The sequence below is a fragment of the Pogona vitticeps genome, chromosome 11, assembly GCF_051106095.1.
Source record: "Pogona vitticeps strain Pit_001003342236 chromosome 11, PviZW2.1, whole genome shotgun sequence".
Classification (NCBI taxonomy): domain Eukaryota; kingdom Metazoa; phylum Chordata; class Lepidosauria; order Squamata; family Agamidae; genus Pogona; species Pogona vitticeps.
This window is the reverse complement of record NC_135793.1, coordinates 18653438-18677886: the sequence shown is the minus strand read 5'-3', so window position 1 is coordinate 18677886 and position 24449 is coordinate 18653438. Positions and strand designations below refer to the sequence as shown.

Sequence of the window (24449 nt, the reverse complement as noted above, 5' to 3'; positions counted from 1 at the left end):
TTTATATCCTCTCCTGCACTCAAAAAGGAGACCCAAATCAGCTGACAGCAAAATTAGAACAGATACAAATGAAAATAAATTTTAAAACAGCTGTGGGTAAAAACATACAAATACGTAGTTGTCACATTAAAACACGGCAATTTAATATACTTTCTGAGGAAACTGGTAGCGATCCACAAAAGTTCACACTAAAATATATCTGTTAATGTTCAAAGTGCCTCACTGTTGATTTTGTTACACATGCAGAACAGATCAGCGTAGCTATCCCAGTGAATAAAGCAGGAGACGCCACTTTGTCCATTTCCCAAATATAATACATTTACACACATTTTAATTGCAGACTGGATCACAAAACACAAGCAGGTGAATATGCAAGTCTAGCTACACTTGAGTCACATACTGGTTCGGGAAATGTGCATCAGGTAAGTCAGCACTGAAAGGTGAACCAAACTCCCACACATCACCTTGATAATTTCCTCTAGCCGAAGGACCACTGCTGTTCAGCAAAACTTTCCTTCCCTTGAGAAAATCAAAATTTGCAACTCAAAACCAGAGTTTGCCTGTCTGGATTCAATCTCCTTTGCTAAAAATCAGGAAGGGACTTTGCCCTCGCTCCCATGCAAGGGAAGCTGGCTGTTCAAGCTTGCATTTTGGAACTTATCATTGGAAGCCCTCTACTGACCAAGCCTTACTCCTGCAACACGTTTCTCCTTCCTGAAAGAAAAGAACACTTTTCTGTTCTAACTTTGGATACGGCAGCTCTAAACATGGGTATTGCGTCCAAAGCACTCTTTATAGCAGTGGTTCTGCACCTATGGCCCTCCAGTTATTTGGGACTTCAACTCCCAGAATCCCAGACCATTGATCAGAATGGCTGGGACTTCAGGGAGTTGATGCTGGAACATCTGGAGGGCTGAAAACCCCTGGACCAAGAGCTTCCAGCTCTTTCCTGCACTTCTCTCCCTCTTTCATTTTCACATTGAATGATCATCTGGGGCCACTTCTACTTTCCATTTCTCATTAAGTGAGAATTTGATGTTGTTTATGATGCTGTTTTAGGTCTTCTATAGTATGTCTTTTACTTCTACTCTGCCTTCCTTCCAATACAAGACAGAGTATGAATTAAAAACAGGTAACAGTTAAAAATATAAGTTACAATATTAAAACATAACTAAGATATATTAAACATGTAAAATGGTATTTTAAAAGGAGGAGAAAATGCAATAGTTAACATTAAACATCCCTTCCTCCGTAGCCAGCCTGTAGGAACAGAAACATTTTTGTTTGCTGGCAGAAGGATCATACAAAGGGGCGGGGGAGCCAACTGCATTTCCCTTGGAACTGAGTTCCACAGGCACCCAAAAGTCCTCTTTGCGGCTTCATTACTCCAAAGGTAAGTTAAGGAGAGATCTTTGATGGGTGAAGTCTCTGTTTTAAAACTATGACTATTTTAACTGTCATGCTGTAGAAACTGTTTTCAATTCAACTGAGTTTTTATATTACAACTTGTCTAACAGTGTTCCTTTTTTTAAAAAAATTATTGTGTGACCCATCTTGATCCCAATCCTGGACGAAAAGCAGGATATAAATAAAATGTATATCACTTACTGTATCAGAAACAGTAGCTAAAATATTTATTAAGCATTTATGGGAACAAGATACAATTGATGTAAATATTGTTAGCAAACTGCTACAAGTTAGGAAATTAATGTAAGCATTTGCTGTTGGGGCACTGAATTGCACAGCTTGGTGTGTAATACGAAATACCTAAATTCATGTCTCTTGCTGATGAGATTCACACCAACTGTATTATGCTGGTGAGTGTAACTAATAGGATATGAACTAATATCACTTTCTTGAAGCACAGGACAGAGGAAACAGATAGTGGGGGCTTGAGAAGAACTGGCCTCACCCACTTGTGGCCCCCTCCCACTAGCAGCTTGTGGCCCCCAATAAACGATCCAGGAGGAAATGTGGCCATGAACAGGAAAACTATTCCTCGCCTCTGTTCAAAGGGACAGTGGAATGTATACACAATCAAGTTATGTAACTTTTCCCAGGAGAAACAGTGAGGAAACAGAATATATTACCAAAATACCTTCTCAAAGATTTATTTTTATTTACACTTGTTTCTGTCTTATCAATGCAAACTTTAAACATGACAGCAATACTATGTACACGAGAAAAATAGGTAAATACAAGACTCAGTCCAGCCGATCCAAGCTAATGCCTGGTTGCACATGCAATTAGAACAGGCTGCTAGCTTGCATGAAGTCTCGAATAAGGTTTCAGATGTTAAACACATGGCATGCAAGCCGCACAAAATCTGCAACAGGAATTAGAGGTACCAACATGGCATGTTTTAACAGATGTGTTGAGATCTCTTCAGGCACACCAGAAATAACAGAAGTTGCTCCACTGTTGACTTCCATGTTCAGAACTATCACTTTCTGGCTCCCGCTCTGTTCCAGCACTTATTATTTGAACTGGTTATCAATTAGGGTGCCTTTCATTTTGGCCTTCTTTGCTTCCAGTTCAGCCTAATAAAAAAACAAACCCAACATAAATTAAACTAAAATCCTATTTCCTGCTACTATCCCTTGGTCACATTTTCTTGAGTGCATGAGCACTACAGGAATAGCTGCAAGATTTAAAAATGTCTCTGCATGAAATAGTTATAGCAGTCTGAGGCCAGTTTAACTGCTATGGTTCCCTCCTATTAATCCTAGCCTCTGCCGTTTCGTGAAGCAGTTGGAAGTTTCTGAGAACTCTAACGCAGAGCACTCTAAAGCAGTGGTTCCAGACAGTTCCTCTACAGCTTTTAAGAGGAGAATTTTAAGCTCTGCAAGAGACTACAAACCCAATTCTACGCATGGAACCATAACAGTTAAAGGAGAGACCAAACCGGACTAACTGTGCAGTACAAATGCACTTGGACTGGAAACGTATGGTCCCTGCAAGGCCATTTCTGGGGACCGAATAACATATTGGAACTCCACCTCTGAAGATGAGGGAAGAAGGGTGTGCTCCTGGAGGGAGGTCCCCAACTTTAGACCCATCCTCTGGGCCTCAAGAGAAATTTCTGAAGTCCTTCCTTCTCTGGTGTGGATGAACACCTTCCAACGTAGACCCTTTCGGGTGCATCTGACGAAGTGGGTTACAATCCACAAGAGCTTATGCCAAATAAAGCTGTTTTTAAGGCACGCCAAGATTCTTTGCTCCTCTTGGCACTGACAGAAAAGCAAATCCATCTTCCTCAGCCTGCAAGGGAGATCCCTGCATAACAGCCGACCCAGACAATGTAAAAGATGGCCAGAGGACGGGGACCAGGGTGGGTGGGAAGAAAAAGGCAACATTTACCAGTTCCTGCAGTCTCTTTTTGCTCATGCCCTTTCTCTCCAGTTGCTTTTCGATCACCTTGGCATTCTGTGCATACGAATCAGCAATTTCTCGCTGGGAAGACACAAGAAACAGTGGGGGGAAAGAGTCATCTCCAAATTCACGACAGGATAAAAAGCTACACTGCATTTTCCTCTCAGCTCTTTTGGGAAGATAGTCCCACTGCAGTCCTACACATCTCCTAGAAGTAAACTTACTCCGAATGCAATGGATCTTATCCCCAGGTTAAGTACAGGCAGGATGGTGGCCTCACACATCCAGATCAAAGATGGACAGTCCTTTTCCCAAGCAGGAAGACAGTAACACAGAGGCACTGCAGGTACTATAAGGCCTGTACCCTTAGAAGGAAACCATGGACCTGAGTTTGGAAAACCTGAGCAAGGCAACTAATTATAGGATTTTTTTGGAGGTCACAACTTGAGGGCACTCAACATAGACCATCGTCCTCAGGAACATCCATGCAGATTCAAAGGATACATGAAATTAAGGCAAAGCAGCCTGAAAATAAACAATATCTATTCAGTGTTGGGCCTTTGTATACAATATCAGTTATCACCAATAAAGTTTTTTGAAACATTGGTTATACATCAGTTTCCAAGTTTGAAATGTCGAGATGATAACAATACTGTGACGTTGCAATTTGGCACAGACACCTTCCAAATATTTACTTTCCAATATGTACACAGCTGCATTTCAAGGAGATTTGTTTGTTTCCCTTGCAGCTATTTTTCCCCACTCCAGCAAATAAACTATTAAAAAGTAAAAAGAAATAACCATTCCGCTTGTCTTCTCTTGCACTTGGAAAGATACTTTTAGAAGGTAATAAGTTACAGTAATAGTTCCAACTCTAAAGTATTTATTAACTGTTGTGGTTCTAGTTTTTCAAAAGTATTTTCCCCCTAAAATGTAACTAAATGTTACCTTTGGTCAATTTAAGACATCTGAGTGCTACAACCTGCAGGCCTTGGTACAAAACCCACTCTCCTGTGCCCACCCGAACACCCACAATGGAGCACAAGGATGAAACGTAAGCCAGCATTTGAACCATATAAAACTTACAGCTTCAATTTCTTCCTCTTCTTCGTCAATGGTAGAGACAGTGACCGAACTGAATTTGCCCATGTCCTTGGTCCGTTTAGTCATCATCACCTTGGAAACAAAGGTTTGTTTTTGAAATTTTGCACACCATATGTTAGAAGTTAAATAACACAGAAGGAATTCTGCTTTACAGCTCCAGGCTTTTCTGAAGTATAACACAAGAAAAAAAACCCAAAAGAATTTCGCTCTGGTGGGTCTGCTCTACACACATCTGACATCTGTATGCCAATGTCCAGATCTTTCAATACAGAAAAAAATGGTTTTGTCAATATATTTGAACATGCAAATGATGGTTCGAGATTGTGCAAAACAGACAAGACAACTGCAAAACAGTATGGCAAAACCACCACTTAACACATTCAAAAAGCTGAAGTAACGAAGGAAGGGCAGAAGAAGATGAAAACCCAAGACTTCTCAGAACTTGTTCTGGTAACATTCATGCCATGGTTTCATACACAAAGCTGCACTTCTTGCTCGGGGCTCAGAAAACCTACTTTTTTGGACTACTGTTCTCAAAACTCCCTAGCTAGCTTGGCCGTGTACGAATCTGCCCAGGGGAATTCCAGAACTGTTTCCCCCCAAAAGTAAAATGTACACCTCCTACAATGCTCATCCATTGGACATGTTAGCTGGGTCCGTTGGGAGCTGTAGTCCATGAACACCTGGAGGCATCATCCTCCCTAAACCTGCTCCAGAAAAGATGCAGAGCTCAGGTCAATCACTCATCCCATCCATCCTCCTCTTTCCTGTTGCAGCCAATCAGATGCCACCAGGAAGCAGGACATCAAGGTAAACGCTCTCCCTTAGCCCTTGTTCCCCAGGAATCCATACTGACACTTTGACTGCTCCCTCCCTAGCTCCCCCCCCAACACAGAAAAAAAGCTATGATGATCAAATCTGTCTCTGTACCTTCTTGGGTGGCTCTTGCTTCTGGGTGTAGATGTTTGTTTTGCCAAAGCCCTGTCCAAATTTGACCACAGCACCATCAACAATAAATGTCACCGGGGCATTCTTTTGCTGGTGTTGGTAAAAGAGAAGCAATCCGCACCTGGGGAGGAAAATCTAATTCAGAATCTTATCTGGCACTCTAACCACTGCACAAGATTGCATCTCATGAACTCACTAAGCAGCATAAGGCAGCTTTAGCCCACCCATCCCTCACTGCAGTACGGGTAGACTTAAATGGTGAGCTATATTACAGGACTACAGTACCAACTATGATCATAATCTCTGAGGAATAACTCAGAGCTAACACCTGGTTCAAGGTCACCACTGAATGTTGTGGTTAATGGAAATTCAAACCAAGCTCTTCCCAATCATCTCTTCATGCCCAATGACACCATATATAATGGTAGGCAACATCTCAGCCTGTAGAATAAAATATGGGTGTTATTTGGTAAAATAACTCTAATGAGTTCAGCCAATTATTTTCCAATCTCTTTCAGGGCTATTTAAAAATTTCTACAATAGCAGTGTGTATGTAAGATCCCATTGCTTGCCACTGCATGAAATTTGGAAATGGTTCGACAACAATTTCTGTAAAAGCTATTATACTGCTAGTATGTATAAGACAACCATGAAAATAGTTGCAACTCAGGGGATGTGTTCACTTTGTATCTTACCAATGTATTATTCCTGTTACTACTATATTTTAACACGTGTATGTTTACTTACAGCCTTTGTTTATCATCCTGCTGCGCTGCAGGGCTCCCACAGCCATATCCAACACATTAAAATTATTAGAAACAAATTAAAAACAAAATTTAAAATTATTTATAAAAAACAGTTTTTACAAAAATAATCGACACCCCTCAAAGGAATTCATAAATAACTTAGCCTCTTGTAGCAAATAAAACCCATTCTTTTGCAGTTTCAGAATATCTCTCCTTTTAGACTGAGTTTCATTTAATGATTCCAGTCTTTCCCCTCTGACTACATACCACATCATGCTGGCTCCTGTGGATTGTTGATTCTGCAACCACAATCTCAAGGAACTAACCATCCTGAAAATAACTGCACTTTCAAGTACTGAAAATACTCACTTTCCACACTTTTTCCTGTATTGGCGCTCAATTCCTTCTGGCCTGATGGGGAGGGGAAAACAAAAGATATCAATCACATAACACTTGTGAAGGAATGAACCTCAAGAAGGAGCAGAAAGCATGCACGTATATATTTCCATTTCTATATTGCCCCATTAGAAATATATATACAGTATATATCCCACTCTCTGGGAGGTTTACAACATGCAATAAAAACATAACAACTCTATCTAATAGGTACAATAAAATACAATTAAACCCTGTCACTAGCTGAGACTATTTTTAAATAAAAATTCACAAATTAAAGCTCATTTGAACATCTTGGGACAACTAGTAAATGTGTAACAATTGTGATCAACAATTAACCAGTAAACAACAACAAGTATTCACAGAATTGTATACACATTAGCTAGTGGCAACTTTCATGAGCTCTTAAGAATAGAGCAGCATTCTCTAGTGTCAAGACCTCCAAATGTGTTTGGACTACAACTCCCATCAACCCAGCTAACGTGGCCAAATGCACTGGGATAATGGAAGCGTAAATTCAATGTATCTAGAGGGGTCTGGAATGAGAAGGGATGCTATAGGATAAGCATGGAGAAACCTTTGTCAACCTGAAAGCCAAAATATAATTCCAGAGGAGATCTTGAGGCCCCACTAAAACCTCAGCATATTTTGATTGCCACTAACTAAACCTACAGCTTTTTGTTGTTGCTGTTGTTTTGATTCATATACCATTCCATAGTGCTAGAGGACTCTCTGGGTGGTTTACAACATAACTATGCAAGGAACACTTTGCCACCTAGCAAGCTGGGTACTCAGAAGGAAGGAAGGCTGAGTCAGCTTTAAGTGGGCTACCTGAATCCATTGGTCCTGAACTTAGCTTGTGAGCAGAGACTGAACAGCAGCCAGTGTTAAACAGCACTGCAGTTTAACCACTGCACCACGAGACTCACTCCTGCCATGATGTATGTTTTCGTCATAACCAATGTATAGTATTCAGACGTATTCCCACCTGCGGAGATAGACATTTTCCTCTTCCTCTGTGTTACAGAATTTGTGGGCATGTTTGGCTGCATCAATCACTCGGGCCCTGTCGCGAGGCCTCATGGGCAGTTTTTCCAACTGACAGTCTTCAGGAGGCAAAAAGTAAGAAATACAAACAAATAAAGTATTAGGAAGCAGAATTAATCTTGTAGGCATTTTTGTTTACTGTGTCTGGACAACATTTTGGCCAGTGGACAGTGCACACTTGTAATGCAATGGTCATTTTTTTTTTTTTTTTTTTTTGCTGGAAATAGTTCAACTTTTGTATCTCCAGCTGTATTAAACATGAATATGGTTCAGGTACTCCCTTTACCGTACTTTCTGCTGTATTATTCCATCAGAATAGGTGCATTCTATTGTTTTTTACACTTTGCAGCTGCAAGTTATCAGGGTTTGTACGGTGGAACCATTTTGATATAAAAGACATTTAGCTCTCAACAGCATATTGTAAAGTAAGTCTTTTCTGATTCACTTTTACTCCCAGATGGGAAAGAATAACTGACTCAGTCATGGTTGTCTTATCTGTGAAATGGGTATCCTAAAAGGGGACTCACCCTACAGGGGTGTGATGAACATGAAACCAGCATGCTCATTACACAAAAGGACATCACTAACTTTTCCCGCACACTGAGGGGGGAAATGCTCCTTCTCTGCAAGACTGATTTCTGATATAACCCTACGAAGACTACAAATCTTGGGGAGGGGGGGGAGAGGCATTAGAGGCACATGTTCCCAACCTACTCTTTTGATTTAGATTCCTACACAATTACAGTTCTACATCCAGTGCTTGTTTCAGATCATAACTCAAAGAATCCCTTGTTAGCACCATGCCAACAGGGGAATTCCGGGACCCATGGTTCTAAAAAACACAGCTGCCTGAGGTCTAAACCACAGGACTCGGAGTATCCAACATGCTTCCTTGCCTAGAATTTGGGCAATCAGGAGGTGATGTGACAGTGACTACTCACACAGCAGCCTCCCTCCAGCGTCCTCTGTAAGCAAGACAGGAGTTGTAGGCTAATTAAGGGCCTGACTACTTGTCTCTCCGCTAATGTGATCTGTGCCATCCGTCGCCAACAATGGCCTTCTGCACTTTGCATGAGTCACACTGACCCAGCTTCATGCAACAGGATCAATAGATGTACATTTGATGTCAGGAAAGTCAACACACAAAAAACTGTATCTGAACATTTCAACTTACTTGGACGTTGACCTGCCAGTATCGGGGGGGGGGGAGGTCCACTACAAACCACATTTGATAGCGAAACGGGTGAGACGCCGTTCAAATGGCTGCTGGAGACCCACTTAATGGCAATCAAGGGTTATGCAATTCATTATCAAGGGTAAACTACATTAATTCACACAGCCCGGGTCCACTTTGGACTGACCCTTAAAACTAATCACAGCCTGCTAGCCTGTTCCTTTCCTTAACGAGCCCTTTTTCATGTCCTTCATCATCTCTATCGCCAACTGGTTGTGGGGCCATCTATGAATAGGGCAGCCCTCCAGTCTGGCTCTTTGCCACGACAAGAAAGTAAGTGGCCTTGATCCACGAAAGTGCGGTTCACCGCCAGGGAGAGAGACCGGGCCGAGGGGCTTGCGGGCCTTCGTGCCTACACCTACACACACACACACGCCTGTCACGGCTCTGCCTCAGGCAGCCCGGTGTCTCGGGGCGGCCCTCCGTGGGAGGCGGCTTTCGCCACCCGGCTGGGCGCCGAGGAGATCGGGAACGGGGACGACCTCTCCCCCCCCCCCGCCTCGCTCGCTCCCTCCGTCCTCCCTTCCCTCCCCGCCCGCTTCCTCGCTCACCCAACACGAGCACCATCTGTCCACACAAGCAGTAGTACACGTGGAGGGGCTTCTCGCCGTCGTCGTACTCCTCGCGGTCGCGGGTGTCGGAGCAAACCACGGAGCGGGACACCACCTTGGGCATGGCGGGCGGCGGCGGGCGGGGCGCCCTCGGAGCCTACGCCCGTCCGGACCGGGGCCTCCTCGGGGCGGGGAAGAGAGAGAGAGGGGGCCGGGACGCCACGCAACGGGGGGGGGCGGGCGCATTCGCTTCCGGGTTTCCTCCGCGGGCAGATGCGTCGCGCGGCGCGTCCTCTCGACGTCACTCCTCCGGCGCCCGAGGCGCCCCTTCCTTGGGATGACGACGACGACTCCCAGAATCCCCAGCGCGGCAGGGAGGTGGCCTTCTGGGAGTTGTGGTCCGCGGCCGAAATTCACGCCGCCCAGCTCTGTTGCGTTGGAGCGGGGACGCGGAGGAGCGGAGGAAGGGGGGGGGGCGGTGGGAGAGAAGTCCCGGGTTCGATGCCCCTCCGTCCTCGCCGCGCGTGTGAGCGGAAAATATAAGGTCGTTTTTTAACCAAGGGCTTTCCTTGGGGATTTGTTTCCCCCTGGTCTGTAAAGCAGCTTCCCCCCCAAAAAAAAAATTGGTACCTTTTAAGCAGGTGAGAGTTTGGACGCCTCTCCCAAGGTTTTCCTAGGGAGGTAGAAACCACTTCTGAGTCCTCTGTAGCTATAAAACTCTGGCAAGGGTCGCCATGAATTGACAGCACATCGTTGTCGTCATCATCATCATCATCATCATCATCATCATCATCATCATCATCATCATCATCATCATCAATGCTATTATGTATTAACTACTCAGAGGTGATTTACCAGGCTCTCCTGTTGACGCTTTGGGACTGTGCAGGATGCCCAAGGCTGCACCAAGTGGCAGGACAGAGTAGACCCTGTCTAGATGGGCTGGTTATAAATCTAATAAAATAAATAAATAATAAATAAATAAAGTATGAGGCCACCATCAACCACGTAGGCTCCAGATGATCGTGGGTATAAAAATCACAATCCGTGCTACGGAGTAAGAAGCTGCAACACATCTGGAAAGGGACCCAACTGGGGGAAGCAGCTCTAGAGGCAGGTGGGCACCTCCTGACCCTCCAGGCTCTTTTTTTCCACCCTCACCGTTCCCATACTTGCATGTTGTTGGCTGTAATCTCGTAGGCTGATGGGAGTTATAAGCCAAAATATATCTTCTGGGGGCCCCATGTTGCCTGCTCCCGCTCTAAGGCCATGGTAGGCTCTACCAGACATGGTTAAACTGCAGGTCCCATCAGCCTTAGCCAGCAGATGACAGAAGTGGCAGTTGATCATCTGAAAGCGGTTTTGGTTGTTGTCCATTGTGGGTGATGGGGTGGAAGGCACAGCGGTTGGTGGTGGGTGAAGCTTGGGGTGCAACATGCAGAACCAGGGACCAACGTGGTTTTCTCTCTTTCTTTGACACACTCACACACACACACACACAGAGAGAGAGAGAGAGAGAGAGAGAGAGAGAGAGAGAGAGAGAGAGAGAGAGAGAGGCAGGCAAGCTTTCATGCATAAACACTGCAGAAGGGAGCACTGGTGGGGTCTGGATTGTCTTCTTTAGGAAGGAGGCAGGTGGGGTGAGTGAGACTGGGATCAGCCCGTGCCCAATTTGCATTCTGAAGGATTGCAATGGATCAGCCCTCTTGCATGCACAGGCATGGGTCCCTTGAATGACCCTGTGCACCTTCCTCCCTGGCACCAACCCTTCTTGACCTGCAGTCAGACTGCGGGCCCCATCTGCCTGGCACCCTCATCAGTACAGAAATGTTGCGTAGATCCACACAAACACATTACAGTACATTGACTCAACATCACCAGTGGGAATTGTTGTGGCAAGACCTACCAGAGCTTCAGAATTTGCCCCACCATGTTAGGGTCAGCGGAGCCAGGCAACTGCTGAAGCCGACAACCCTGCCAGGCTGACCTCCAGGAGCCCCTTGGCGCTGCTGCAGCTTCTTGCTGCCTCTGCTTGTTTATTTGCCTTTTCTGAGTCTAGGAGCAGTGACAAAAAATGAAGAAGAGGAGATGCTGCTCCTCCTTGGCTTTTCTCAGTAGGCAGGGATGTAGATTGACCCCAGAGAGGGAGGGCAGTTAAGTGGGAAGCAGTGGTCCTGGGAGATAGAGTTCCTCTTTAAGACCACTAGAGCTGGCTGGGGAATTTGAAAAGCTGTACTTTTTCCAAGATCTGCTGAAGCAGGACACCAGAAGAAGCGAATTCTGATCTAGGTACAAGTCCTCTAATAGTTATTTATTTAATTGATTTACAAGATTTTTTTTCAGCCGCGCCATTACCAATGGTCTCTGAGAGGCGCACAGCAATATTAAAACTTTAAAACCACATAAAAATAATAACCAATATTATAATAATAACCTATATTAAAAATAGTCAATTTATCATTAATAGATCCTGCATCTCATATGGCCCGCTAAAGAATACTATTTAATTAAAATGCTGGCTGAACAGAAAGGTCTTTGCCTGGCGCCGAAAAGCCAAGAGTGTTGGAGCCAGGCGGACCTCTATAGGGTGTTCCAAAGTTGGGGGGCAACAGCTGAGAAGGCCCTATTTCGGCATGCCACTCCCCCTCACCTCTTTCAGGGATGGCACCTTCAGAAGGGCCTCCTGGACTGATCTTAGAGGATGGGCAGGCTCGTAAATGGAAGAAGGTGGTCCTTTAGGTAACCAGGTCCTAAGCTGTGTAGGGCTTTATATATAAAAGTAAGCACCTTGAATTGGGCCCAAGCAATACCTCCCAAATCTCAAAGCTGGCATCGGAGTGGTGTTTGTGGGCTGACTTTCCACCTTCCAGTGTTCCACAGCCTGGGCTTATCAATATGAAACAATTTAATAGAAAACTAATCCCAGTTAAAAGATCCTTCTGCAGCAACTGGAGTCAGCTACTAAAAGGTCTTTGCCTGCCAGTGGTAGACCTAGGCTGCTCTGGACCTGGGTTTCATGTTTGGCAAGTGGCCACCAAGAATGGCCCCTCTCAGGTCTGCATCAAATGTGCCCCAAAAGGTAACAAGTAAAAACAGAGCTTGCCCTAAAGATCTCAGAGTTTAGTCACTGTAGTGTGAAATAATGCAGTCCTTCAGAAAACAAAGGTCCTATTTATTTTATAAGATATATTCTCAGACACAGTGTCTTTAAATATATCGTAGCTGATTTATAAACTAATTTTTACTGTTGTTTATTATGTGCCCTTGAGCCAGAACTGACTTCTAGTGACCCTAACTGGGTTTCCAAGATACGTGAGATATTTAAGGAATGGTTTTACCAGTTCCACACCTGCAGTGACTTTCGATGGCAGAGCAAGGAATTGAACCCAGGTCTCCTGAGTCATAATAGCCGACCTCTACCTACTGCTCTGCACTGGGTACTTTTATTTTTGCTATACATAGCAAAAGATAAGTGTACATTTTTAATTGTATATTTGTATTTATAATCTTCCCAAAACTGCATGTGTTTCATAGGTTTTCCATATGGTGGCTGCTCTTTATTTATAAATGCAATAAAGAGATACCTGGCAGCTGCACTCCGCATATTTTGGTCATTTTTCAATCTGGTAGTCCTTTTTTTCTGACCAGGCAAATTTATGAGGGCTTGCTAGTCGCTTATATATTTATTTAAACTGTTTTGCCCACCTTTCCTCCTGAGAAAGGGCCCAAGGCAGCTTACATAATGAAAGGTAAAGGTAAAGGTTCCCCTTGACAATTTTTGTCCAGTCCTGTTCGACTCTAGGGGGCGGTGCTCATCCCCGTTTCCAAGCCATAGAGCCAGCGTTTTGTCCGAAGACAATCTTCCGTAGTCATGTGGCCAGTGCGACTTAGACACGGAACGCCGTTACCTTCCCACCGAGGTGGTCCCTATTTATCTACTCGCATTTGCATGCTTTCGAACCGCTAGGTTGGCGGGAGCTGGGACAAGCGACGGGTGCTCACTCCGTCACTTGGATTCGATCTTACGACTGCTTGGTCTTTCGACCCTGCAGCACAGGCTTCTGTGGTTTAGCCCACAGCGCCACCACGTCCCCTTCACATCATGAAAACACAATATTAAAACCAAAAACAGTGACTCATTCAAATATATAAAAAATTCATATCGTTATATTAAGAATGTTCTGTAAATTATGCTAATAATGTTATGCAAAGCATTAGGTAACATATTACAGTACTGGAAACAGATTTAGTAGAAGCTTCTCCAATTTTCCAGAGTCTGGCAGCCAGATCTTGGAAAAATTTCCTTCCTTCCTTCCTTCCTTCCTTCCTTCCTTCCTTCCTTCCTTCCTTCCTTCCTTCCTTCCTTCCTTTTCTTTTCTTTTCTTTTCTTTCTCTCTTTCTTTTTCTTTCTTTCTTTCTTTCTTTCTTTCTTTCTTTCTTTCTTTCTTTCTTTCTTTCTTTCTTTCTTTCTTTCGCTCCCAGAAAGCTTATGCTAAATAAAACCTGTTAGTCTTGAAAGTGCCCTAATTTTTAAAAATTTTGTTTTGCAAATAATAAAGAGGTGAATGGAAGGAGCAGAAGAAGGGGAACCTGCCAATGTACTGTACAGCTTTCAATCTCTGTGCCCATAAATGTCAATGCAGACACAATAAGACGTCCTGCACTGCGAAACTGCCCAGGATCGGGCTCCTAATGTTGTCATCCTAAACTAGAGCCCCGCCCAGAGGGCGTGGCTTCTAATTCCATGTCAACCAATGAGGAGGAGATCAGGGGTAATGTAGAGTTTCAGATGCTGATGTTGCAATATGGTTTCTCCCTCCTCTGCTTCCTCCCTCCATTTTCTCTCCCGTTGGTATCGTCCAGAATCCTTAGGTTGGCGTTGCCGCCTACTCGTAACTCTGCTCTCGGATGGTATCGCCTTGTTCCCTCATAGGGTCCCGCCTCCTGCTTCCTCACCTTCCCCCCCCCCCGCTTCGTGACAGCGCGTTGGCACAGCCCTGTGTGATTCGCCTGCCTCTGGCACCGCCTCTTGTCTTTTCTCTCAACTCTCCCCCCCCCGCCTTCGCAACGGCAGTGGTGCGGTCGGGCATTGCCCAGCAGCCTCCGCCGCTACTACCGCTGCCGTAGTTAAGGCGACCTCGTCGGCCCGACCGACCGCCTACTCCTGTCCCACCCCCACTGCTGGGCCCAAGTGGTACAGCCCGCCCTCGCTCGGCTCCCAGTCGCCGCCGCCGCCGCCGCCGCCGCTTCGGGTTCGCCCCCGTCTCCGCCTCGGCGTCGCCCCCGTCGTCCCGCCTTTCCGTGGACCGGTGTATGAGTGATTTATAACCGCGGCCCCGCCATGTCCACGCCCGCCCGGAGGCGCCTCATGCGGGACTTCAAACGGTAAGCGCTGAGGTGGCGGCGGCGGTGAGGGGTCTATGTGGCGGTGGGGGGGGAGGGGGAAGAAGAACTGAGGCGATCCAACATGGCGGCGTCGGAGGGAACGCTACGCCGGTGGCGTAGCGTCAGGGCCGCGCTCTTTGCGTAGGGCGGGCGGCCGAGGCTGAGGAAGGGAAGGGAGGTGTTACGCCGTTTGCGTTAATTGGGTGGAAAGCGAGCCTCTCTGGTGCTTGGCCCTTGGACTGAGTGCCCCCCCTTTTTTTCTCTCTTTTTCTTTTTCCCCCCACACCCTTCCCGTGCAAAACAAAACCAGGCTACAGGAGGATCCCCCGGCTGGAGTGAGCGGGGCCCCCTCGGAGAACAACATCATGGTGTGGAACGCCGTCATCTTCGGGTGAGTCCGGGCCCCGATCCCCTTGCCGCCCCCCCACACCTCTCTCCCCACCCGGAGGAGAGGAGGAAAACCGCTCCCTTTTTCCATGGCTGGGAAAAAAAACGTGGGATGCTCAGATGCTCCCTCTTGTTCTTTAGCAGCCCTTCCTTGCAAAGTAAGATAGGAAAGGTACCAGTTGTTTGTTTCGTTTCTGGTGCCAGCCCTGCAAAGTGTCCTTATTTCCTGTCCAAAAAAAACCCCACAAACAAACAAAAAAACGTAACAGGTTTTACTCTATCTGGTTCTTCTTGCAGTGGATGCAGGAGGGTGGTGTTATGTATGACAGGACAGTAATTGCTAATTGCAGTCTTGTGAAAAGGGGCATACAGGGGGGTGGTTTCTTGAAACTGCTGATCCTCAGTATTATTTGCTGTCATTTTATTTATATCTTGCTGCTCGCTCAGAGAGTACACAATAAAAACACCCATTTTCGTTATAATGGTTTCATTCTTCTGTAGTAATGCTGTAGTTTCTCTCGTGGCTGCAGATGACTTGATAGTAATAATGTTATTGTGGAACACAGCCTTGTATCTGTCGAATGAAGAGCAAAGTCCTGACCATCACAATTCCTATTTGCTTTGCTTACTTCTTTTTTTCAAGGCACATGTTTTTGTGTATGAACTTTGTAGTAATAAAGTTGGGGCTGTCAAGTATATCTCCTCTTCTTTCAAAGAGGTCAGGGTGATGTGATTATGCATGGTAACATTACTAAGGGTTCTTGTGTTGTGTCTGCTTGTTTGTTTTTAATCTGCTCTACAGTCTTAAAGCAGATTAGATGGGTTACTATTCAGATACTGTCAGCAGAGGAAGCCAGTACAGTATTTAAATATTTTGCAAGTTAGCCTTCAGGACATTTTACATTTTTATTCTGTTCTTTTAGGCAGAATGATAGATCCATCTGTCCTGACTCTTTCTCTTTTAAAAATGACTTTAGTGGTTTTGTTATTGTTCTGTTATAATGTTATCCTGTTACACTTTAATTCTTGTGAATAGTGAATATAGTCTTCCATGTTACATCATAAGGCGTAACAGATTTCTTTTTAAAAGGTTTTGAGAAATGCGGTGACTTCAGGCTGCATCGTTTGTTTTGGAGCATTTTATCGTTGACATAGTCTAAATCAGTGGTTCTCAACCTTGAGTAACCCAGAGGGTTCTTGGATTGCAGCTCCCGGAAAACTCTGGCAGGACAGCTGGTGTTGAAGGCACTGGGAATTGTAAACCAAGAACACCTGGTTTACCCAAGGTTAGAAAGCACAGGTCTAGATAAAAGGAGCTACTGAAATCATACACCATTACCATTTTTCTTCCCATGGTACTTCTGCCTCCTCTTGAACACATTAGCAAGTGTGTGAATCAAGGGAAAAGGATGTCTTTTGCTTTTGTAGAGGCAGGGAGACGATGCTTATTCCTCCCAACATTTATTGACCTTTTGTAAGAGAGTGATGGACTGGCTCAAAGTTCCCTGTGAGTTTGGTACGTGAGCAAGGATTTGAATCCACCTCTTGTCAGCTTTTCTATCCTAGCAATTTTAGAGTAGAAGTTCTTTTCATAATAATATATTTTGCCAAGGAAGTGCTGTACATAATGGAGGATGCTGGGGTGTGCTCTGGGAGACTTGTGTAAGACAGTGGCTGGGCTTCGTCATTAACTGAAAGTATCCTAGAGAAAGTAGCTTGTGCTTTCAAGCTTGGCTGGACTTTGCAGGGGAAGTTCAGCAGCACTGGCAAAAAAACATTTGAAGGAAGCTTCTCTGTCATTGCTAGTCTTTTGATTGAAGAGCTGTTTCCTTGGCCAAATCAGAAAATAATCTTCTCTACTCAGTGTATCCTTGGTAGTTTCCTAAGCCAGAATGCAGTTCTTCCCCATTATTAGCTCATTTAGACTTATTTTCGTGAGAGTGTGAGGAAGGGGCTTCTGCCTCAATCTTCAGTAGTTATTCCATTCTTTCTATAACTGGAAGCTTATTTACTTATTCCATCTTCATGTTTATCTCCACGTGCTGTTAAATTATTTTAAGATGTTTTCTTGGGCAACGCAGCATCTGAAGCAATGCCAGGAACAGCTTGCATTGAAACTTGGTACCGTGCGTCCTCTGTAATGAAATGCATGAAGCTACTATTTTCAGGCAGGGGTTTTCTACTTAACATATTATCTGTAATGTTTTGTTTTTGCTTATTACGTTTCTAAAAATCATAGTTTCAGTTATGATCTGTGTAAACTATTTGAGAGCTTCAGCTATAAAGTGGGATCTGTTAGAAATGTCTTCTCAACGAAATTGGTTATCTACTTCCCTCCTGTTTCTCCATTGTCTGTACCTGAACAGTAGTAGCTGGAAAAACAGTGTATTACTGGTTGGTGTCATTCATATCTTTGAGGAGTATTTATGTACTTTAACACTTCCTCTCCAAGTATTTTGGACTACAGATCCCACAATTCCTTACCACTGGCCATTCTGGCATGGGCTTTTCAAAACTGAAATCAAAGACATCTCTTGACAGATGTAAGGCTGAGTTCCCCAGCCTTACATCTTACACACACAAAGTTCATCTACATCTAGCAGTTCTTTCTACGTATTCTTCCCATTAGCCTTAGCTCTCCCTTCCTTTTTACCATAGTTTAAACCAAGAACCTTTTGCTGTCCTTATGTCACTCTGTAACATGCCATGTACCCCCATTTAACTAGAAGTCTCCAGACTGTAGGTTTATTGAGAGAGAGAAGGTTCTTTTGGTGGAGGGTTTGTTAAGGCAAACAGCAGCTTGCAATAGATTTGAGTCCAGTATAGCCTGATTGTACCATTGTCTTCCTGCTTCAGCAGTACAGTTGGAGTTGAAATGAATGATGAGCAGTCTGTCTGTGCAGCTTCTTTAGCAATGCGGAGCACTATCCTTGTGGGGAGACCTAAATGGGTGGCTCAGTTGGAGCAGGATTAGCATGGTGGCAGCAGTGGAGGGTGTTGGCTGTCATTGCAGTTACCAACTATAGTAAAACTATCCAGTATAGAAAATTGTGACCCTGCTTATGTTTATTTGTTCTCCCCAAATGTTTGCTCCTTCTGAAACACCCTTCTCTGTTGAGGAGGGAAAAGATTCAACTGCCCTTTACTTTGTGATTGCTGACCACCAGTTCAACAATGTGAGTTTCTGATACGCTGTCTCCTCTTTCAGGCCTGAGGGAACCCCCTTTGAAGATGGTAAGTATTAAACACATACAGCCATTCCTCATCAAATATGATCCATATGTTAATTCCTCTAAGGATTCCATACCACAGATGCGTGGACCATGGTAACGTAAGAGATCCAAATTCTCTACCCACCTCCAATATATGCTGTAAAGAGAGGAGGTGCCCCATTCTTTTTTCCATGTAAAAGCACTGAGCTGTTTTCTGCAAGTTAAGGATGAGAACATGGCTGAAATGTAGCTTTGTGCATTTAATCCCTTTGCCCCAAGATAGTGAATACATTCACCATGTAAGTAGAGCCTTCCATGAAAGAAACAGTATATCTTTGATGACTAGGGTATTGCTTCTTTCTTTACCATGGTACAAAAATATGCTTTATCTCTTCAATAAAAACTGGTTCATTTCTTATTTTGATGATTGCAGGGTTAAAAAAACTTATACACCTCCATAGGTGTTTCAATTATGTGACAGTTCTTAACCTTTATACTGTCATCCTGTCCACCCCTGGGCCTGGCATAGAACCCTTGGCATTAAATCCAGAATCCTTAATGGCTCTGCCTTCTTTTAGATCCCAGCAGATCCTTGCCTTTGTTTTCTCCACTCCCTCTTGTTGCTCTGCTCTCTGGAGATTCCACTACTGCTGCTTTAGGCTTTAGGACCCATTTCTACAACTTACTGCATGCTGACATTGTTTTCCCTTCAAGTCTCTCAAAGTCCACCATATCTGTGTGCATAGAATTCAGATAGCCCCTCCCCCCGAGACCTTTCACTGCTGCGAGTGTGGATGGGTTGGTATACTTATTCATGTGTAAAAACAAACCAAAATTAAGTATACGGCTTCAGGAAGCATGATTCTACTATAAAACCAGGAGCACACACCTCTGTATGCCTTGTTTTGGCCAAAAATGGGATGGTGGCCTGGTATTTTTAATCTTTTGGTGAGTTTGTGTGTGTATTTTAGTAGACTGGACCCTGGACCTGCCAAGTTGCCTGTCTCTGATGTAATGGAAAAAAAGCACTGATGTTTTCCTGCCTGTGCTTCACACTCCTTTCTTTGCTGCCTCTCTGTTTTGAATTATAGTTTGTAAGCTGCCTGGGCAGGAACCCATTGTCTTCTACTGTATAAAGTATCATATAAACTTTTGGCAGTCCTTAAATGGAAATGCTTTGTTCGTAAGCTCCTCAGAGGCATCTGGCTATCCAGCGTTAAGAGATTGACTGGTGGAATCTCTCACAAGGGAAATCTATGCAGCTATTGAGCCTTCAGCTGTGTGGGACTACCTGCGGGTAAAGGGGAGCACAATCCATCTACGAATAAGATTGTGAAGCCACCTTTCTCAATTGCAGGGACTTTCAAGCTTACCATAGAATTCACGGAAGAATACCCAAACAAGCCACCTACTGTTAGATTTGTGTCTAAAATGTTTCATCCAAATGGTAGGTACCTCTCTAAAAATGTAGTGATGTGCATAGCAGTGGTGAGGGCAAGTGGCTCTTCTACAGCCACCAAGGCTTTTGCATCTGAGTTGTAAATGTCTTTGTCATCACTGAAGTGCATTGCATAACTGTTCCTTAAGAATTCTAAGGCATATTTTGGCAGTATTCACAATAGTTAACTCTATGTACCTTGTTACTAGGGTAACTGCCATGTATCTGCAAAACAAAATATTTCTACTGCTTAATCCATGCTCAAAATGCATCAGCATAATTCTGAGATTGTAAAGCAGAAAGTGGTAGTGGAATAGAGTGGGGCTGTTCCCTCCCTTATATACAAACACAGTATTATAGGCACAAATTCTTAGGTGCTTATTGCCTAGAGAATGGCTGTGGGGAGACATGAGGGTCCACTAGAGACTAGACTGCAACTTCCATTCTCCCGAGGCGGCTTATAGTCAGTGGTAAGGGATTATGGGCATTGTAATCAAAACAGCTAGAACAATGGTTCCCAACCTTTTTTTTTTTTTGATTCTTTGCCTCCTTTTATAATCACCAAGTAATTTGCAAGGCCCCACATTTGCCTAAATCATTTGCCCCACAAATAATTTGCCCCACATTTTCCTCAACACGTTGGCACCGGCAGTGCTTCTGTTGATCCTCCTACTGCCAACTTTCACCACCACTAATTCAAAACTGGGGAGGAAACAGGCTGGGGGAGGTTAAAGGTAGGGAAAAGAGGAGGCTAAAGGCTTCAGGGATGGGCCAGGGTGGTAGGACAGTGGTACCCAGGAAGGGGGGGAAAGCTTCATGCAGAGAAGATGCCCTTCAAAAAGCTTTCATGCCTTTGGAGATCATGACCACCACATTAGGAAACACTGATGTTGACAGTGAGGTGTTGTGGCAGCTGGTAATAAAGAAAAATGCAATGTGTCTTGTTGTAAAACCCATTAATTTCATTTTGCAGTCTATGCAGATGGTAGTATATGTCTGGATATTCTTCAGAATCGTTGGAGTCCGACCTATGATGTATCTTCTATCTTAACATCCATACAGGTAACATTAGGGCTATAAGCAACCTTGCTGATACTGTTTGGAGTGGACTGTTAACCAGGAAAATAAAAAATTGTACCATTTAGATTGTCTGCCAAGGCCAGAGTAACAAAGGGATGAAATGGCTCTACAAACTGGTGTAGCAAAGTGGTTGTATGTTAAGATGCTGTATGTGTACTTGGAGATTTATAAACCATTCATAAAATCTGCCCTCTGTAGACTTTATTTCTGCTGTTCTGAGCCCCGTACTGTTACTTCCCCACACGTTCAATCTTTTGTTTTCTTCCACTTTCTGTTAGCGTTCAGAAGTTGCCCACTGCCAGAGGCTTGCCCAAAAGCCATGTACAAGACCATGAGAGGCGGTCACAGATAGATGCTGGTTCGCCTGGGCCTTCACAGGCCCTTTGATAGGCTGAAAAGCAGTTTCATTTCCTACTTCCATTAAACATGTAGCTTACCCCAGGGTCAGCGTAGACAATTTCATGAGGGCCGGTGGGGCCCTGGCCCTGCTGCTAGAAAAGGTGATGGAGGCCAAAGTTCTCTTCTAGCTGGGAGTAAAGTATTATCTGATTAAATGAAACTGCAGCATAGCAGGCAAGTTACAGCTGTGTTTAAAAGAAAGAGTTGTGCATAATTGGCAGTAAGGTATGAGGAGGGGACCAAGAGCAGAATTAGAGAGCCCCTCGCTTTTGACTTTGCCTTCCTTTCCACAGGCCACTCTGTCCTTCCAGTGTGTTAAAGAGTATCAAAGAACAGGATTAGGTATTGGTGAAGAAAAGCTTTGACATATCAGGAGTTGGGGTGCCGACGTGTGCTGCCTCCCTTCCCATTCTGAATGTGTTCCATCAGCCTTACTGTCAGCTGCTGGTGGGAAACTATGACCAAGCCTGACCTGTCTTTTTCTTCTGATGCAGTCTCTATTGGATGAGCCCAATCCAAACAGCCCAGCAAACAGCCAGGCAGCTCAACTATACCAAGAGAATAAGCGGGAATATGAAAAACGGGTTTCTGCAATAGTCGAACAGAGTTGGCGTGACTGTTGACCCTGGATGATGCAAATGAACACTCTGATGAGGAAAATATATATATGTGTCTGAGTCATCCTCCTCCTCCTCCTCCTAGCATCACTGCATTTACTTTGAAAGCAAAATAGCTGTTGTGCTGTTGCCACCCACCCTCGCTGAAGCTTTTTTCTCCTCGGACATCAGAAAGCACCCCCTTCCCATTCCCCCCCCTTGAGGTCAAATGTACTGTACTTGGGTTACTTGTAAAAGAATTAACTGAGGCTGAAATGCCACTCTGTGGTCTTACCATCTCCAGTCTTAGGGGCAGTATTGTGCATTTCTGTAGTGTACACGAATCTTTTAATTGTAATTGTGTTATACACAGTGATGCTTATGTGTAGCTTGATTTAAACAAAAGGGATGTTTATATACAATATACATTTTTAACTATGACTCAAGTGCTGATCTGTCCAGGCTGGTCATTTAACTGCTCGAATCAAATTCACTGCATCTGTAAGTACTCTGTGGAGAACTAAATTTTCCGATTTTTGGTTTTCTCATACTGAGTTTTTCTGTTCACAGCAGTAAATTGTGAAAAGTATTTAGAATGACAAGATAGATTCCTTGTCAAGCTCATGAGGGAGTCGGTGAGGGGAGAAAAGGGGGCTGTCAGCTTCTGTGGGTCACATGCAGTCTACGTCAATGTAATGTGGTGAACACATCCAGGTGCAGTGGTGAATATCCTTTCTGTAGGAGCACAGGGTATCATAACTTGTCACAAGCTCTCACAGCCTTTGTTGGTAGGGGTGGGCGATGGAAGTGATAGGAGTTAACAATTGCTCAGCAAATGGTAAAAGGCTGACTGAAACCAGAATGCTTCAGAAAACACATTTCAGTCTTTGATTTTAATTTCTACCTCTGTTAATCAGATGCTGCCGCTCTACATTCTGTTGGTAAAAATAGGGAGATCATAAGAGCTACTGCTGCATGCCTCATTCTCTTCCCTCCCCCCTCAGTTTCTATAAAGTTGAATCCACCTTTGCAAATGCATTTTTGTAAAGCTCAGTTTGTACATTTTGGATACCTTAAGCAGCAGTGTGGGAGGAGACTGATCAGTGTGTTTGTCTGCTCTTCCAGTGTCTTCTGTGTATACATTGATCTGTTGAGTACAACTTTGCACAAGTAACCCATGTAAGAAACTGTACATTTTTTCAATTACTTGTAAATAAATGTGTAACCTTAAGTGCTTAGTGTTGAAAAAGGCGAGACATATATAACTGTGCTTATTCTGACAAATCACTCAGAAAATTATGGTGTTGCAAACCGCTCTTTGAAATTCGCTGAAGGGACCCTGTAGAAATATTGGCTGAAATCCTGTTGCTCGGTTACACCTGGAGCAGGGACACTGAATCAGTGGATTGCACAAAGGAGTTAGTTGACTTACTAAATCTAAACTGATTCAGTGGCTTACTTATAGTTGTGACTTACTGTGCTGAGCAACAGGATATCAGCTGATGTCAAGAGTAATGACCCTTATTACCTGAGTGTGGCTGAATTATATCTCCCATCAACCAGAGTAAGCAGTCAATAACGTTGGGTGTGCAGTGCAGTGACCTCTATAAAGCTGCATTTCTTGTACACCTGCCCCACATGGTCTCTGTGATATAAAATCAGTCTCCTCGACAAGAGAGCATTCCTTCTTCAAAATGGGTCTTTTTAAAGTTCTACAAAAGACAGAATAAAGTAAGGCAGACAAAAGAATTAAGGGAAGCAGGTTTTAAAAGACTCTTGTTCTTCTGATGCGCTTCTGAAGAGGCCATCAGTTAATTTACTGTCACTCGCTTAAGGAAGAGTGATTTGCTAACAACTCCTACATCACTAAATGTGGGACAGAGGACACTGCGTGCCACTCGTTATAGAGAAGCATGAATATCCAAAAGTATAAAGTGTTTGACGAGGAGAAACCTGCCTAGACAAAGGCTGGGTATACTGTATATATTGTTACTAAAATGGAGCCGAGTCAAGGAGTGATGGCATGCAACAGGAAGAAGTGAGAGCCTCATGAAGTGGGTGTGGTGTATTCAACTGCTAATTGATTGTTTTTATACTTTACCACCTCCTCTGTGCGCGCACACACACCTGTTGTATTTACAGAAAGGTAGCTCTACTGCCCTAAGCAGTTGCTGAAAGTGGTACCAAAAGTTCAGGACTACTCCGAGGCTAGGGACTGCTGTAGTGCAAGTCCTTCAGTGGTTTTCTTTCAAAATCATCCTGAGAGAACCACCATTAAAGTCCTTCCAGAAAGTGGACTCCTGTAGTGCCCTGGAAGTTTTATTTCACCTTCCTTCACCCACTGAGTCAGAGGGAGGGGGGGTAGTACCTCTCCTAATGGCTATGTGTGCATACATGAAGATTTTTGTACCTATGAACATCTGTGCAGTCTCACTACTCAGTAAATAGACTTAAGAATCAAATACGTAGGTTATTTAATTTTGTTTGGGTCTGCCTGGGACAAGGCAGTGTGCTAATGGATGGGACATGACTGAAAAAGGCATCGTATTCCTCC

At 44.1% G+C, this 24449-nt stretch overlaps 2 protein-coding genes across 3 annotated transcripts; one reads left to right on the top strand and one right to left on the bottom strand.

The window, feature by feature from the left end:
- Positions 1-2095: 2095 nt before the first annotated feature.
- STEEP1 (STING1 ER exit protein 1) lies at positions 2096-9594 on the bottom strand. Its single transcript, XM_072981027.2, has 7 exons — positions 9399-9594; positions 7555-7672; positions 6540-6581; positions 5407-5545; positions 4459-4548; positions 3361-3453; positions 2096-2540 (listed from the first exon to the last, which is right to left on the bottom strand). Exons 1-7 carry the CDS (start codon positions 9520-9522, stop codon positions 2478-2480), a joined length of 669 nt encoding a protein of 222 aa, XP_072837128.1. The 5' UTR covers positions 9523-9594; the 3' UTR covers positions 2096-2477.
- Positions 9595-14588: 4994 nt separating this feature from the next.
- On the top strand, positions 14589-23126 carry UBE2A (ubiquitin conjugating enzyme E2 A). Of its 2 annotated transcripts, XM_020813871.3 has the most exons (6): positions 14589-14783; positions 15094-15174; positions 18379-18404; positions 19740-19829; positions 20794-20882; positions 21794-23126. In XM_020813871.3, the coding sequence occupies exons 1-6, from the start codon at positions 14740-14742 to the stop codon at positions 21920-21922; spliced, it is 459 nt and encodes a 152-aa protein (XP_020669530.1). In that variant the 5' UTR covers positions 14589-14739; the 3' UTR covers positions 21923-23126. The 2 variants fall into 2 exon arrangements, with proteins under 2 accessions (XP_020669530.1, XP_020669531.1); XM_020813872.3 differs by lacking the exon at positions 19740-19829.
- The last annotated feature ends 1323 nt before the right edge of the window (positions 23127-24449 follow it).

Excerpts from the sequence above, each read along its gene's own strand:
- UBE2A (XM_020813871.3), top strand. The coding sequence starts at position 14,740 with ATGTCCACGCCCGCCCGGAGGCGCCTCATGCGGGACTTCAAACG. Across the intron at positions 14,784-15,093 it reads CTCATGCGGGACTTCAAACG|GCTACAGGAGGATCCCCCGG; the intron begins GTAAGCGCTGAG and ends AAACAAAACCAG. Across the intron at positions 20,883-21,793 it reads CTATCTTAACATCCATACAG|TCTCTATTGGATGAGCCCAA; the intron begins GTAACATTAGGG and ends CTTCTGATGCAG.
- STEEP1 (XM_072981027.2), bottom strand. The coding sequence starts at position 9,522 with ATGCCCAAGGTGGTGTCCCGCTCCGTGGTTTGCTCCGACACCCGCGAC. Across the intron at positions 4,549-5,406 it reads AGCAAGAGCCACCCAAGAAG|GTGATGATGACTAAACGGAC; the intron begins GTACAGAGACAG and ends TTTGTTTCCAAG. Across the intron at positions 2,541-3,360 it reads AAAAGAGACTGCAGGAACTG|GCTGAACTGGAAGCAAAGAA; the intron begins GTAAATGTTGCC and ends TTTTTTTATTAG.